At 47.4% G+C, this 17,500-nt stretch overlaps 1 protein-coding gene across 1 annotated transcript in view; it reads right to left on the reverse strand.

The window, feature by feature from the left end:
• Positions 1 to 17,500, reverse strand: part of dop1a (DOP1 leucine zipper like protein A) — a 34,163-nt gene that overhangs the window by 8,840 nt on the left and 7,823 nt on the right. Inside the window, 14 exon segments of the mRNA XM_046876464.1 lie at positions 3,186 to 3,320; positions 3,442 to 3,567; positions 3,712 to 3,888; positions 4,042 to 4,153; positions 4,505 to 6,575; positions 6,680 to 6,957; positions 7,566 to 7,666; positions 7,752 to 7,904; positions 8,028 to 8,305; positions 9,332 to 9,785; positions 10,279 to 10,491; positions 13,182 to 13,211; positions 15,156 to 15,243; positions 15,387 to 15,506. Coding sequence (XP_046732420.1) covers positions 3,186 to 3,320; positions 3,442 to 3,567; positions 3,712 to 3,888; positions 4,042 to 4,153; positions 4,505 to 6,575; positions 6,680 to 6,957; positions 7,566 to 7,666; positions 7,752 to 7,904; positions 8,028 to 8,305; positions 9,332 to 9,785; positions 10,279 to 10,491; positions 13,182 to 13,211; positions 15,156 to 15,243; positions 15,387 to 15,506 — 4,336 coding nt within the window.

Genomic DNA, 17,500 nt, shown 5'->3' on the forward strand with positions numbered 1-17,500 from the left:
GTTGATATGTGTGTGTGTGCTTGTTGTAGTTGATGTGTGTGTGGTTAATGTTGATGTGTGTGTGTGTGTGTGTGTGGTTAATGTGATGTGGGTGTTGATGTGTGTGTGTGGTTAATGTTGATGTGGTGTTGATGATGTGTGTGGTTAATGTTGTGTGTGTGTGTGTGTGTGGTTAATGTTGATGTGGGTGTTGATGATGTGTGTGTGTGGTTAATGTTGATGTGGGTGTTGTGTGTGTGTGTGTGTGTGGTTAATGTTGATGTGGGTGTTGATGTGTGTGTGTGTGTGGTTAATGTTGATGATGTGTGTGTGTTAATGTTGATATGTGTGTGTGTGTAGTTGATGTGTGTGTGTGGTTAATGTTGATGTGTGTGTGTGTGTGTGTGGTTAATGTTGATGTGGTGTTGATGTGTGTGGTTAATGTTGATGTTGATGTGTGTTGATGTGTGTGTGTGGTTAATGTGATGTGGGTGTTGATGATGTGTGTGGTTAATGTTGATGTGTGTGTGTGTGTGGTTAATGTTGATGTGTGTGTTGATGATGTGTGTGTGGTTAATGTTGATGTGTTGATGTGTGTTGATGATGTGTGTGTTGATGATGTGTGGTTAATGTTGATGTGGGTGTTGATTATGTGTGTGTTGTTAATGTTGATGATGTGTGTGTGTTGATGATGTGTGTGTGTGGTTAATGCTGATGTGTGTGTGTGTGCTTGTTGTAGAAGATGTGTGGGTAATGTTGATGTGTGTGTTAATGTTGATGTGTGTGGTTAATGTTGATGTGTGTTGATGATGTGTGTGTGGTTAATGTTGATATGTGTGTGTGCGCTTGTTGTAGTTGATGTGTGTGTGGTTAATGTTGATGTGTGTGTGTGTGTGTGTGTGGTTAATGTTGATGTGGGTGTTGATGATGTGTGTGGTTAATGTTGATATGGGTGTTGTGTGTGTGTGTGTTGTGTGTGTGTTAATGTTGATGTGTGTTGATGATGTGTGTGTGGTTAATGTTGATGTGGGTGTTGATGTGTGTGTGGTCAATGTTGATGTGTGTGTTGATGTGAGTGTGTGTGGTTAATGTTGTGTGTGTGTGGTTAATGTTGATGTGTGTTGATGTGTGGTTAATGTTGATATGTGTGTGTGTGCTTGTTGTAGTTGATGTGTGTATGTGGTTAATGTTGATGTGTGTGTGTGTGTGTGTGTGTGTGTGTGTGTGTGTGTGTGTGTTGTAGTTGATGTGTGTGGTTAATGTTGATGTGTGTGTTGATGATGTGTGTGTGGTTAATGTTGATATGTGTGTGTGTGTGCTTGTTGTAGTTGATGTGTGTGTGGTTAATGTTGATGTGTGTGTGTGTGTGTGTGTGTGTGGTTAATGTTGATGTGGGTGTTGATGATGTGTGTGTGGTTAATGTTGATATGTGTGTGTGTGTGTGTTGTTAATGTTGATGTGTTGATGTGTGTGTGGTTAATGTTGATGTGTGTGTGTGTGTGGTTAATGTTGATGTGGTGTGTGTGTGTGTAATGTTGATGTGGGTGTTGATGTGTGTGTTAATGTGTGTGTGTGTGTTGATGTGTGTGTTGATGTGTGTGTGTGGTTAATGTTGATGTGGGTGTTGATGTGTGTGTGTGGTTAATGTTGATGTGTGTGTTGATGTGTGTGGTTAATGCTGATGTGTGTGTGTTAATGTTGATGTGTGTGTGTGTGTGTGTGTGTGGTTAATGTTGATGTGGGTGTTGATGTGTGTGTGTGGTTAATGTTGATGTGGGTGTTGATGTGTGTGTGTGTGGTTAATGTTGATGTGGGTGTTGATGTGTGTGTGTGTGTGTGGTTAATGTTGATGTGGGTGTTGATGATGTGTGTGTTAATGTTGATGTTGATGTGTGTGTGTGTTGTAGTTGATGTGTGTGGTTAATGTTGATGTGGGTGTTGATGATGTGTGTGTGGTTAATGTTGATATGTGTGTGTGTGCTTATTGTAGTTGATGTGTGTGTGGTTAATGTTGATGTGTGTGTGTGTGTGGTTAATGTTGATGTGGGTGTTGATGTGTGTGTGTGTGGTTAATGTTGATGTGGTGTTGATGATGTGTGTGTGTGGTTAATGTTGATGTGGGTGTTGTGTGTGTGTGTGTGTGTGGTTAATGTTGATGTGGTGTGTGTGTGTGATGTGTGTGTGTGGTTAATGTTGATGTGGGTGTGTGTGTGTGTGTGTGTGTGGTTAATGTTGATGGGTGTTGATGTGTGTGTGTGTGGTTAATGTTGATGTGGTGTTGATGATGTGTGTGTGGTTAATGTTGATATGTGTGTGTGTGTGTGTGTTGTAGTTGATGTGTGTGTGGTTAATGTTGATGTGTGTGTGTGTGTGTGTGGTTAATGTTGATGTGGTGTTGATTATGTGTGTGTGTTGTTAATGTTGATGTGGGTGTTGATGTGTGTGTGTGGTTAATGTTGATGTGGGTGTTGATGATGTGTGTGGTTAATGTTGATGTGTGTGTGTGTGTGTTGTAGTTGATGTGTGTGGTTAATGTTGATGTGTGTGTGTGTGTGGTTAATGTTGATGTGGGTGTTGATGCGTGTGTGTGTGGTTAATGTTGATGTGGGTGTTGATGATGTGTGTGTTAATGTTGATATGTGTGTGTGCTTGTTGTAGAAGATGTGTGTGGGTAATGTTGATGTGGGTGTTGATTATGTGTGTGTTGTTAATGTTGATGTGTGTGTGTGTGTGTGGTTAATGTTGACGGGTGTTGATGATGTGTGTGTGGTTAATGTTGATATGTGTGTGTGTGCTTGTTGTAGTTAATGTGTGTGTGTGGTTAATGTTGATGTGTGTGTGTGGTTAATGTTGATATGTGTGTGTGTGGTTAATGTTGATATGTGTGTGCTTGTTGTAGAAGATGTGTGGGTAATGTTGATGTGGTGTTGATGATGTGTGTGTGTGGTTAATGTTGATATGTGTGTGTGTGCTTGTTGTAGTTGATGTGTGTGTGCGCTTGTTGTAGTTGATGTGTGTGCTTGTTGTAGAAGATGTGTGTGGGTAATGTTGATGTGGGTGTTGATTATGTGTGTGTGTTGTTAATGTTGATGTGTGTGTGTGTGTGGTTAATGTTGATGTGGGTGTTGATGATGTGTGTGTGTGGTTAATGTTGATGTGTGTGTGTGTGTGTTTGTTGTAGTTGATGTGTGTATTAGAATGTGAACCTTCTCCTTGGCGATGGCCGGCGGCTGCTTTAGGACCTCCTTCACCATCTGCATGACGGTCTCAGTGCGCATGGCATTAACACTTCTCACTAAATCCACCAGGAGGAGCTGTTCATCACTCGCTGTAGGAATTACCTACACACACACACACACACACACACACACACACACACACACACACACACACACACACAGAAATTTATATTTACAGTTCTCTTTCAGACTGCTAATGCTTAATCCTGGGTTTGATGTTTACCTTGTTCCTGGCAGGAGCTTTGTTCTGTTTTCGTTCGTTCCAGACGTAAGCGATAGCAGCCATGAAGTGAGCTCCGTGGTTCATAGAGATTGGCCCAAGGAGCTCGAGGATCTGCTGTCGGAGATTCTGGAAAAAAAACTTGTATTGCAACTTAATTTAATCACATAAGCCTACTTTATTAAATAGAATGTGATCAGTGTGTCTCCCAAGTGTGTGTGTGTGTGTGTGTGTGTGTGTGTGTGTGTGTGTGACAGATGTGTGCTTTCTCACCTTAGTGGAGCCCAGGTTGATGTTGGAGCTGCAGGTGGCGCCACTAGGTCGCTCAGAGCTGTCAGCCAGGTAAAGTGCACTCCAGAGCAGCGTGACTGAGGACATGATGGTGTGGAGGATGGACAGGATGCCGGAGCGTGCTTCAGCCAGGTGCTTCTGATCCACACTCACCTGGAGCTGTGCGAGAGTTCACACACACACACACACACACACACACACACACACACACACACACACACACACACACACACAGAGAAAAGTGATCACACACATTGTAAACCTCACAATACAGAAAGGAACGTGTTTGTGGAGAGGAACAGCGCCCCCTACCTGATGGTACTGAGACGACGGGTCGAGCAGGCAGTAATGAATAATGGCTGTCACTCCCTCCAGCACAGTGAGGATCAGATCAGGAGGAATACACAGCGCCATCCACAGGGGCCTGAAAATACAACACATTGATTGCATTTAGAGGTTGACGGATAGTGGATTTGATCAATACTCATCGTTAAGTTGGATCGTACTCGCCGATAACCGATTAATCAAACTATATTTTTTAAAAAGGGGACTGGATAAAAAAATAAATAAATAAAAAACACTCCATGTAAAATTATACTGAAGTTTATTATAAAAATAAAAAAACAGTACTGAATCGTGAAAATGTCTGGATTGTCCAGCAGTCAACTATCAGTGCTGATTAAACGGTAAAAACAATTACTCTGTCAACCTCTAATTACATTTCCCATACATTCCTCCTGACCTGCAGTACCTAGACTGGTGCTAGGGGGCATACCTGGTGTCTGTGATACCGGTCTCATAGCGGTACTGCTGGATCAAGTTGTCCAGGTTCCTGCAGAGCTGCAAAGTCACGGAAGCGACCACACGACGCAGAACCCGACCCATGTAGGGCAGCGTGGCCGTCACCAGGCCAATCCACTGTGGGTGCATCTTACAGGCATGGTGCTGATGAAGCGCTCGAATCACTGCACATAAAAACATCCCCTGTGCAGTAATTGGATGCCCGTGCAGGTACTGCAGTGAAGCCAATGGCTGTTGAGGATTTACATGTTCCACTTCTCCACCCAGAATCTCAAAACCTCCACCCCCAGCTGCACCACCACCTCCCGAGTTCCCAGTTCCTGGACCAGCTTCTCCATTTTCATCTCCAGGGACCAGGACGTGATGCTCGAGGACAATGAGGCTCTGAAGCAGGCGAAGGAGTTGCGACTGTACGCCGCTGCAGCCATCCAGCTGGTCCTCAGACAAATTGATGACACTGTCCTCAGACAATCCCTCCTCGACTGTGGGCAGGTTGGTTCCACGCATGAGCTGCTCATGCCACTTCTGAGCGCTGAAGATGGACGAGAGCAGGCAATGCAGTGCCACTTTCTGCACCTTGCACTTGGACAGGACGTCGCAGATAAACCTGGCAAACCCTTTAGCTGAGCTGCCTGTCACCTTGGCCAGCTCGTTGAAGAGCAGTGTCAGGACTTCTATGCTGGTCAGTTGCATGGCCCGGTTTCCTGTTAGGTCCTGTGGGGCTGCTGGAACGTGTGAAGAATAATAACTTCTCAAAAAGTAGAGGCACAGTGAAATGATGATCTCTAGGTACATGGCACTGCGGAAGGAATGCGAATGCGAATCCTGTGAAATGGGGCAATAAAAATCTTTACCCATGACGGAAACGCGATGACGGGCTAGAAGGTTCTGAAGCAGCGAGAGCTGAGGTGTGTAGGTGTTGTTGATGCTAGTGGTCGAGATAGCGTTGACAAAGCCGGCAGGAGAAGTGCGCAACATGGCAGCTATGGCAGAAAGAGCATGGAGAGCCCGAGAGGAATCATAGATCTGGAGGTACAGCAGGACATGCTGGTAAAGGGGGTGGATGTTAAAGCGAGTAGGACATGTAGAAGATCGCGATGAACCTGGCACTCCACTTGCACCACCACTAGGAGAGCCAATATCACTCTCAATCTCAGAAACCTCTCCTTCACCACAGCTGTACCAATTCTCCAAGTCCAAGCTGTCACCAAAGAAGATGCTGGGGGGACGGTTCTTATCTGCCTGGTTTGATTTTCTACGTTCCTCCTCTTTTTTCTTGTTCTTCTTCACCTTTGGCTTGGCTCCAGGAGATTTCTCAGTGAGACGCTCCATAATTTTACCCTTTAAGCTAAGCTGAGTGCTGCTGTGGCTGCGTTTTCGGGACCGAGGGTCATCAGAGAGCAAGCTCAGCTCTGGACTACCGTGTCCACTACTCTCTGGAAGTGTGACGATGGAAGGTGAGGAACTGTGTCTTGTTATTCCTTCATGGGGTTCATCACCTGAAGAAGGAACTGTGAGAAATTCCAATGTGCCTCCAGCCACCAATTCAGGAAGTGTTCGACACTGGGTGCCAGGAAATGGTGCCATGTTGGCCTGGTGTTCGACGGATGCTTCTGATGTGTTGGAACTGTCTGAGTCACTTCGAGTCCAAACTTCTGAAGGTGAATATGTCTCCCCTGAGGACTCTTCCACCATTTGCACCACTCTTTCCATCAGTTCATCAAGAATCACAGAAACAACCATTTTTAGGGAGTCTTCATAATCTGTCTCTTGTGCTGCCTGATCACATGTGTGACTACTTCCTTCCAGCTCGCTCAGGCTGCCGTTGTCCACAGTGGAGGACTGGGAGCCAGTGGACTCTGAGCTCAGTGGCTCCCCCTGCTGCTCTGGAGGTTGATATTCACCACAAAAATGTAAGTTTTCAATGCTGAGGCTCAGAAAAGACAGACTGTCACTTAAAGGGTTCACCGTCAGGCTGAAGGGCTCCATATCATCCACAGGAAGGACTTGGACCTTCAGGTTATCCTGAGACATACAATAATCTGCTGGATAAAACCAAATGATTAAAAAAATTTGAGCATGAAAAATGGTCAGAAATGTGTTTAACTCTCTGTCTGTCCCTAAACCAGAAGCTCTAAACTCGACTTACGGTCAGTGCAGCATGTGTGCCCAAGACATCCTGCTCCGTGTGGTTCTGATCCGGGTTCTGGTGCCAGGGGGTCAGAATAGACCCAGGTCCAGTGGCGCTGAGCCTGAACGCGCTGGACGGACACGCGGTGTGTTTTAGGATGCAGCAGCAGCAGAAGAAGTGGCTCAAGAACTCGGGCGATGTCGTGTCTTTGGAGCACTTGATTGAACCACGCTCGTCCCACAGCGCTCACTGAACCGTCCCAGAAACTCAGACTGTCCAACATGATGAACAGAGACCTGCAAAACGTCCAGCATGATAGAATTCAGCTCTGAATCAAGGATTTATCACCACACACACACACACACACACACACACACACACACACACACACACACACACACACACACACACAGAGCTACTCCTACAGACACAGAGCACCCCACACACACACACACACACACGCACGCACACACGCACGCACACACGCACGCACACACACACAGAGCCACTCCTACAGACACAGAGCACCCCACACACACACACACACACAGAGCCACTCCACACACACAGAGCACCCCACACACACACACACACACACACACACACACACACAGAGCCACTCCCACAGACACAGTGCACCGCCACCCCCGCACACACACACACACACACACACACACACACACACACACACACACACACACACACACACACACACAGCCACTCCACATACATTGAGCCACTCCCACACAGAGTGCAACACACAAAATACAACACATCCCCCAGCCACTTCCACATGCACAAGCCAAACACACATACAAACACACACACACAGCCACACACACACAGATATTTATCATTCCATGTACATTTGCTGCCTGCTGCACACCTGAATAATTTTTCTCACCTGTCGAAGGTGCGGCTGAAAGGTGAAGACTTGGTGATGTTCAGGTCTCGGGTGAGATGCCACAAGACTGAGAATTTGACATGAGCCTCCAGACGGATCCTCTGTAAGGGTGAGGAAAATCTGGTCAGTAGGTGATGAATGGAAACAGGTTTGTTCTCTCACATGGATTTCAGTTAAGAGTCCCACCTTGTCTCTGTGCATAAGCTGGTTACTGATGACGTCCTCACAGATGCTGGCTGAAGGAACCAGGTTGTGCAGCTGATAGAACATCTCCACGCTGCGCTGATGATGCTGAGGAGTCGCTTTGCCCAGCTGATCCCACAACAACACTGCCACACTCTGCAAACAAAATGTAAACAGTTAGAAGAGAGGAGAAAGAGAAGGAGCTAATGTGAAAGAGATGAAGAAGAGAAACAAGAGAAAAGAGAAGAAAGGAGAGAAAGAGAGAGATCAGTGGGTCACCTTGAAGAAGTCTGTGTTTTCGGCGATGTGCTTCAACATTCCCTGCGTGAGCGGCGGCCTGATCACCACGGCGACACGGCCCTGACTCGGGCTCATCGGCTGAGAGGAGTCGGCCACGCCCACCCGCTCTGCTGTCACCATGGCGACGGACTGAGTCAGGCCCACCAGGTCCATGAGGAGAGAGATGGAGACGGCACGAACGCTAAAGTCCAACTCCGAGAAACAGGCGTTCATCAGAGCCTCGAGCCACTGAGGAGGCGGAGTCACACTGCCACTGTCTGACATCATCAAACACACACACATAATTAATAATTACACACAAACAATAATAACACTAAATGAATGAAATATAATACACTATTTTTATTCAGAATAATAAATAACAGAAAAAACATAACGAGACGAGACGAGTATTTAATAATTGATATATTAAACTGGGGCTGAAACAATTCCTCAAGTAACTCGAGTAATTCAATTACAAAAAATCATTGAGGCAAATTATTTGCTTCGTTTAGTTAATTTAATTACACACTGAGCACTGTGTTTCCACACGGACCAATATTTCTGATGCACTACTCGCTAAACTCTGGACTGGGAAAACACTGAAGATGCTGCAGAATAGATAAGAATCGCTCAGTGAACGGATCCAAGTCTCACTCTTAATACAAGTTGTATTAAACACCAGTTGTGTTAATTGTCAGTTGTGTTAAACGTCAGTTGTGTTAATTGTCAGTTGTGTTAGACGCCGGTTGTATTAATCGTCAGTTGTATTAAACGTCAGTTGTGTTAATTGTCGGTTGTATTAAACGTCAGTTGTATTAATCGTCGGTTGTATTAGACGTCGGCTGTGTTAAACGTCGGTTGTGTTAAACGTCGGTTGTGTTAATCGTCGGTTGTATTAAACGTCGGCTGTATTAATCGTCAGTTGTGTTAGACGCCGGTTGTGTTAAACGTCGGTTGTATTAAACGTCGGTTGTGTTAATCGTCGGTTGTGTTAAACGTCGGCTGTGTTAATCGTCGGTTGTGTTAAACGTCGGTTGTGTTAAACGTCGGTTGTATTAAACGTCGGTTGTGTTAATCGTCGGTTGTATTAAATGTCAGTTGTGTTAATTGTCAGTTGTATTAGACGTCGGTTGTATTAAACGTCGGTTGTGTTAATCGTCGGTTGTATTAAATGTCAGTTGTGTTAATTGTCAGTTGTATTAGACGTCGGCTGTATTAAATGTCGGTTGTGTTAATTGTCGGTTGTATTAAACGTCGGTTGTATTAAACACCGGCTGTTTGTGCTCTCGGTGTGCTCTGACCTTCACTCTCATCTCGGCTGGGAGATTTCAGGTTTCCCTCTGCGATGTACACGGGGAAGCTGGAACACTCCAAGAAGAGCTGACACGCAGCCGTGAACGCACATACACACTCCTTCTGATCAAATACACACATGCTCTCTGTTAACCCCGCCTCCCCCTGATTAGCCCCGCCCCCTCCATGCCCCGGGGCGATGTAGAGCTCAACCAGTCTGCACAGGAAATGCTGGAAGTCCTCGAGGCAGCGTTGCATCACAGGAGTGCCCCTGGCTTTACACACTGCAGGAGAAGGGTGGAGTCTGGGATTGGAGCATGGAGGGGCGTGGTCATCAGACTCCGCCTCCTCGTACTGAACAAATTCTGTAAAGCTGCTCTCCGGAGAACGAACGGCCGAGTGACTTTCTCTGTCCTCAAACACGTCCTCGCTGACTGGGACATCCAGAGACGACGGGACAGACTGAGAGAGAGAGAGAGAGAGAGAGAGAGAGAGAGAGAGAGAGAGGGAGAGTAAAAGAGAGAGATGGAGAGAGGGGGGAGTAAAAGAGAAAGAGAGAGAGAGAGAGAGAGAGAGAGAGAGAGAGGAGGAGTAAAAGATTGATGGAGAGAGGGGAATAAGAGAGAGAGAGAGAGAGAGAGAGTAAAAGATTGATGGAGAGGGGAATAAGAGAGAGAGAGAGAGAGAGAGAGAGAGAGAGAGAGAGAGAGAGAGAGGAGTAAAAGATTGATGGAGAGAGGGGAATAAGAGAGAAAGAGAGAGAGAGATAAAAAGAAAGGGAGAGAGAGGGGGGGGGAGTAAGAGAGAGAGAGAGAGACACAGAGAGAGAGAGGGAGGGAGGAAGGAAGAGAGATTTTGACTTTTCACACATATTGATGTATATGCCACTATTTTTTATTTAACATATGTGTGTGTATGTGTGTGTGTGCGCGTGTGTGTGCGTGTGCATGCCGACCTGCCACGTGTCCTGCTCTCGGGCGGAGCTGCAGGATGGGAGGATGAGTGGAGAGACGAGTGGAGGCTGGACTTTGCTGAGGATTTTGGAGCAGAGACACAGACAGTGTTTGAGCTCCGACAGACTGAGAGCTCCGAGATGCAGCGTGATGGCAGACACCATCCTCAACAATAACTGGGGCAGGTGTTCTGTCTGGATCTCTATATACGTCTCCTACACACACACAGTGTAGAGAGAGAGAGAGAGAAACACACTGAGGTGAGAACCTGCTGTGTGGTGTACAGTGGAATGAGAAGATCAGTGACACTAAACACACAGAGGGAAGAGAACAAAAATGTGTGGAACAAAACGCTGCAGAACATCAGCCGACACCTGATTTACTTCACACACACACACACACACACACACACACACACACACACACACACACACACACACACACACAGACACTTAAACTAATAATCCACTCCACTCTCAGAGTGTTGGTGTGTGTCTTCTCTCTGAAGCTGTACACAAAACCACAAACTACACACCTCCTTTACCTGTTAGCTACAATAACATCATCACTCCTGTGCAGAAGTGATCACGTCTCAGCTGATCCACTGCGTTTAGGGGACAGAGGGGAAGATTAAGGATGAAGGATGGAGTGGAGCATGGAGGATGGAAGGGTGGATGGAGGAGAGGAGGGAGGATGGAGGATGGAGGGGAGGGTGGAGTGGAGGAGGGAGGGGAGGATGGAGTGGAGGAGGGAGGGGAGAAGGGGGGATGGAGTGGAGGATGGAGGGAAGGATGGAGGGAAGAATGGAGAATGGAGGGAAGGATGGAGTGGAGGAGGAGGGAGAAGGGGAATAGAGTTGAGGATGGAGGGGAGGATGGAGGGGAGGATAGAGTGGAGGATGGAGTGGAGGAGGGAGTGGAGGATGGAGTGGAGGATGGAGTGAAGGATGGAGAATGGAGGGAGGATGGAGTGGAGGAGGAGGGAGAAGGGGGATGGAGTTGAGGATTCAGGGGAGAATGGAGTGGAGGATGGAGGAGGATGGAGTGGAGGATGGAGGGAAGGATGGAGAATGGAGGGAGGATGGAGTGGAGGAGGAGGGAGAAGGGGGATGGAGGGGAGGATGGAGGGAGGATAGAGTGGAGGATAGAGTGGAGAATGGAGTGGAGAATGGAGTGGAGGATGGAGTGGAGGAGGGAGTGGAGGATGGAGGGGAGGATGGAGTGGAGGAGGGAGGAGGAGGAGGGAGGATGGAGGGAGGATGGAGGGAGGATGAAGGGAGGATGAAGGGAGGATGGAGGGAGGATGGAGGGAGGAGGGAGGATGGAGGATGGAGGGAGGATGGAGGGGAGGATGGAGGATGGAGGGAGGATGGAGGGGAGGAGGAGGGAGGATGGAGGGAGGATGGAGTGGAGGAGGAGGGAGGATGGAGTGGAGGAGGAGGAGGAGGAGGGAGGATGGAGTGGAGGAGGGAGTGGAGGATGGAGGGAGGATGGAGTGGAGGAGGAGGGAGGATGGAGTGGAGGATGGAGGGAGGATGGAGTGGAGGATGGAGGGAGGAGGGAGGATGGAGGATGGAGGGAGGATGGAGGGGAGGATGGAGGGAAGGAGGGAGGAGGAGGAGGGAGGGAGGAGGAGGGAGGAGGAGGGAGGATGGAGGGGAGGAAGGAGGGAGGATGGAGGGGAGGAGGAGGGAGGATGGAGGGAGGATGGAGTGGAGGAGGAGGGAGGAGGAGGATGGAGGGAGTATGGAGGGAGGATGGAGTGGAGGATGGAGGGGAGGATGGAGTGGAGGATGGAGGGAGGATGGAGTGGAGGATGGAGTGGAGGAGGAGGGAGGAGGATGGAGGGGAGGATGGAGGGAGGAGGAGGAGGAGGGAGGATGGAGGGGAGGATGGAGGGAGAAGGGAGGGAGAAGGGAGGAGGAGGAGGGAGGAGGGAGGATGGAGGGAGTATGGAGGGAGGATGGAGTGGAGGATGGAGGGAGGATGGAGGGGAGGATGGAGGGAGGATGGAGGGGAGGAGGGAGGATGGAGGGGAGGATAGAGGGGAGGATGGAGGGGAGGAGGGAGGATGGAGGGGAGGATGGAGTGGAGGATGGAGTGGAGGAGGGATGATGGAGGGGAGGATGGAGGGGAGGATGGAGTGGAGGATGGAGTGGAGGAGGGAGGAGGGAGGATGGAGGGAGGATGGAGAGGAGGAGGAGGATGGAGTGGAGGATGGAGGGAGGATGGAGGGAGGATGGAGTGGAGGAGAGAGGGAAGAGGGAGGATGGAAGGGAGGATGGAGGGAGGATGGAGTGGAGGATGGAGTGGAGGATGGAGTGGAGGATGGAGGGAGGATGGAGGGAGGATGGAGTGGAGGAGAGAGGGAAGAGGGAGGATGGAGGGAGGATGGAGTGGAGGAGGGAGGATGGAGTGGAGGATGGAGGGAGGATGGAGGAGGATGGAGTGGAGGAGAGAGGGAAGAGGGAGGATGGAAGGGAGGATGGAGGGGAGGATGGAGGGAGGATGGAGTGGAGGATGGAGGGGAGGAGAGAGGGAAGAGGGAGGATGGAGGGAGGATGGAGTGGAGGATGGAGGGGAGGATGGAGTGGAGGATGGAGGGGAGGATGGAGTGGAGGAGAGAGGGAAGAGGGAGGATGGAGGGGAGGATGGAGGGAGGATGGAGTGGAGGATGGAGGAGGAGGAGGGAGGAGGAGGAGGAGGGAGGATGGAGTGGAGGATGGAGTGGAGGATGGAGGGGAGGATGGAGGGAGGATGGAGGGGAGGAGGAGGGAGGATGGAGATATTTACAGCACATGCACAGGGTATTAAAGTCTATATAAATAAAATGAAAGAGATGCTGCAGGAGATAAATGAGTTTAAGCACAAGCAGAAGAGGAGGAAGAGGAAGAGGAGTACTGTACCTGGCAGATCACTCGCATACTTCTAGTGGGCTTTAAACAGAGAGAGAGAGAGAGAGAGAGAGAGAGAGAGAAGAGAAGGAAAGAGCAGAGATGTTGAGCAGACAGAGATGAACAGATCACATGGACAGTTTACAGTCAATAAAGACATTTATTCACAAACTTCATTTCTCTCAAATCTGTTAGAGAAATCTGTGAATAAATACAGGAAAGCTGGAGAAGAGCAGCCAAGAACCTCACACACACACTCACACACTCTCTCTCTCACACACACTCACACTCACACACTCACACTCTCACACTCTCACACTCTCACACTCTCACACTCACACACACACAAACTCACACACACACAAACTCACACTCTCACACACTCACACTCACACTCACACACTCACACACTCACACACACTCACACACACACACTCTCACACACACACTCACACACACACTCTCACACTCTCTCACACACACTCACACTCACACCTCACACACACTCACTCACACACTCACATTCACACACTCACATTCACACACTCACATTCACACACACACACACACACACACACACACACACACACACACTCACACTCACACACACTCACACACACTCACTCTCACACACACACTCACACTCTCACACTCACACACACACACACTCTCACACACACACTCTCACGCACATACACTCTCACGCACACACTCTCACGCACACACACTCTCACGCACATACACTCTCACGCACACTCACACACACACACCACACACACACACACACTCTCACACACACACTCACACACGCCACACACGCCACACACGCTCACACACGCTCACACACGCCACACACGCCACACACACAGACTCTCACACACGCCACACACGCCACACACACACAGACTCTCACACACTCTCACACACACTCTCTCTCACACACTCTCACACACTCACACACACTCACACACACCACACACACACTCACACACACTCACACACACTCACACACACTCACACACACACACACACACTCACACACACCCGTGAGAATATGTGTGTATATTAGGGATGCACCGAAATGAAAATTCTGGGCCGAAACCGAAAATCGAAAAAGAGGAAAGCAAGGCCGAAAACCGAAACACTGAAAGACATTATGGCAATTATTATGACCATTGCATTATTGTCTATGACTGTGTACTAAACTTACTAAAATCAAGGCATTTCAATTGCATAAATTAATATCAAAGTTTCAAAGAATAAATCAATTACAAATGATGAAAATATTTATTTATAGCACATTGCAGCAATGCACAGGATAAAATAAATTAAAATTTAGTCTCAAATGTGTAACTTAAATGCACTCATGTGTACATTAAATAATAATGTACAGGCCCTCTGGCCTGCTGAAAGATTGTACAATTTAATATGTTCTTTCATAAAAACAAAGTGCATTCAGAACAAGTGCAACTGCTTAAAGATACAATACAACACTATCACTGTTAAACTTCCTGCCTTTTAAAAACGTCCCCCACAGACGGAGTGCGCGTGCTCAGAGGGGTTTTGCTTTTCTGTGCCGTGTTCCTCTGATATTCAGCATAGCGATCGGGATGTTTGGATTTCAGGTGATAAATTAAACCCGATGTGAAGAAAGTCTTTGCAGACAAAATTTCGGCATTACATGTTTTGTAAATCGCTCTCCGTGGGTCTTTCTCAGATATACTGAAATACGTCCACACCGCAGACATGTTGTTTTAGACATGCACGTGCAGGACGCGATTTCTGTTTGCGTCATCACAACAAACTGTTTCGGCCGTGTTTTTTCGGTGATCAACATCTTCCGAAAATTTTCGGTGGCCGAATATTCGGTGCATCCCTAGTGTATATATGTGTGTGTGTGTGTGTGTGTGTGTGTGTGTGTGTGTGTGTGTGTGTGTGTGTGTGTATATATGTGAAAATGTGTGTGTATAAAGTTGTTTGTCTCACCAGAGACACGATGTCCAACAGGAAGTCGATGAGTTGGCAGAACTCGAACAGTGAGAGGAGTGAAGAGTCTGATACACTCAGAGTTTTTCTGCACAGAGATTAAACAAGAAACATAACCTGTGCTGATAAAGTGTGTGTTCTCAGAGACACGTGTGTTAGTCCTCACCATCATGAACTGAAGCCCTCACATGGAGATGATGTGACTTTACAGAAAGAAAACCTAAAACACACCTGCAGCTGTCCTCGAACCAGCGCGCGATGTAATCCCACATGTAGTACGGCTCAAAGGAGTTAAATAACAGGTTCGCCGTCTTGATCAGCTCGGCTGTGCGCTTGTTCTCTCTCAGCTTACTGAAACACAACACAACACAACACAACACACAACACAACACAACACAACACAGGGTCAGCAACATCACACACACACCACACACACACACACACTCTCACACACTCACACACACACACTCTCACGCACATACACTCTCACGCACACACACACACTCTCACACACTCTCACACACACTCTCACACACACACACACACCACACACACACACACACACCACACACACACACACACACAGACTCTCACACACGCCACACGCCACACACACAGACTCTCACACACGCCACACACACAGACTCTCACACACACACTCTCACACACACACTCTCACACTCACACACACTCACACTCACACACACTCACACACACACACACTCACACACACTCACACACTCACACACACTCACACACACTCACACACACCCGTGAGAATATGTGTGTATATTAGGATGCACCAAATGAAAATTCTGGGCCGAAACCGAAAATCGAAAAAGAGGAAAGCAAGGCCGAAAACCGAAACACTGAAAGACATTATGGCAATTATTATGACCATTGCATTATTGTCTATGACTGTGTACTAAACTTACTAAAATCAAGGCATTTCAATTGCATAAATTAATATTAAAGTTTCAAAGAATAAATCAATTACAAATGATGAAAATATTTATTTATAGCACATTGCAGCAATGCACAGGATAAAATAAATTAAAATTTAGTCTTAAATGTTTAACTTAAATGCACTCATGTGTACATTAAATAATAATGTACAGGCCCTCTGGCCTGCTGAAAGATTGTACAATTTAATATGTTCTTTCATAAAAACAAAGTGCATTCAGAACAAGTGCAACTGCTTAAAGATACAATACAACACTATCACTGTTAAACTTCCTGCCTTTTAAAACGTCCCCACAGACGGAGTGCGCGTGCTCAGAGGGGTTTTGCTTTTCTGTGCCGTGTTCCTCTGATATTCAGCATAGCGATCGGGATGTTTGGATTTCAGGTGATAAATTAAACCCGATGTGAAGAAAGTCTTTGCAGACAAAATTTCGGCATTACATGTTTTGCAAATCGCTATCCGTGGGTCTTTCTCAGATATACTGAAATACGTCCACACCGCAGACATGTTGTTTTAGACATGCACGTGCAGGACGCGGTTTCTGTTTGCGTCATCACAACAAACTGTTTCGGCCGTGTTTTTTCGGTGATCAACATCTTCCGAAAATTTTCGGTGGCCGAATATTCGGTGCATCCCTAGTGTATATATGTGTGTGTGTGTGTGTGTGTGTGTGTGTGTGTGTGTGTGTGTGTGTGTGTGTATATATGTGAAAATGTGTGTGTATAAAGTTGTTTGTCTCACCAGAGACACGATGTCCAACAGGAAGTCGATGAGTTGGCAGAACTCGAACAGTGAGAGGAGTGAAGAGTCTGATACACTCAGAGTTTTTCTGCACAGAGATTAAACAAGAAACATAACCTGTGCTGATAAAGTGTGTGTTCTCAGAGACACGTATGTGTTAGTCCTCACCATCATGAACTGAAGCCCTCACATGGAGATGATGTGACTTTACAGAAAGAAAACCTAAAACACACCTGCAGCTGTCCTCGAACCAGCGCGCGATGTAATCCCACATGTAGTACGGCTCAAAGGAGTTAAATAACAGGTTCGCCGTCTTGATCAGCTCGGCTGTGCGCTTGTTCTCTCAGCTTACTGAAACACAACACAACACAACACAACACAACACAACACAACACAACACAACACAGGGTCAGCAACATCACACAACACACACCACACAACAATAACCACTGAGTGAGGGAGTGGAGGTACTGCCTGCAACCTGAACATCCTGCAACACCAAGCCTCTCATTCCTATTACACCACACACCACTTTATTACACCACCATTACCTTCACCACAACCACCATCACCATCACCGCCACCACCATCACCACCATAACCACAACCACCACCACCATCACCGCCACCACCATCATCA

This window comes from Silurus meridionalis, chromosome 20 (genome assembly GCF_014805685.1).
Source record: "Silurus meridionalis isolate SWU-2019-XX chromosome 20, ASM1480568v1, whole genome shotgun sequence".
Lineage (NCBI taxonomy): Eukaryota > Metazoa > Chordata > Actinopteri > Siluriformes > Siluridae > Silurus > Silurus meridionalis.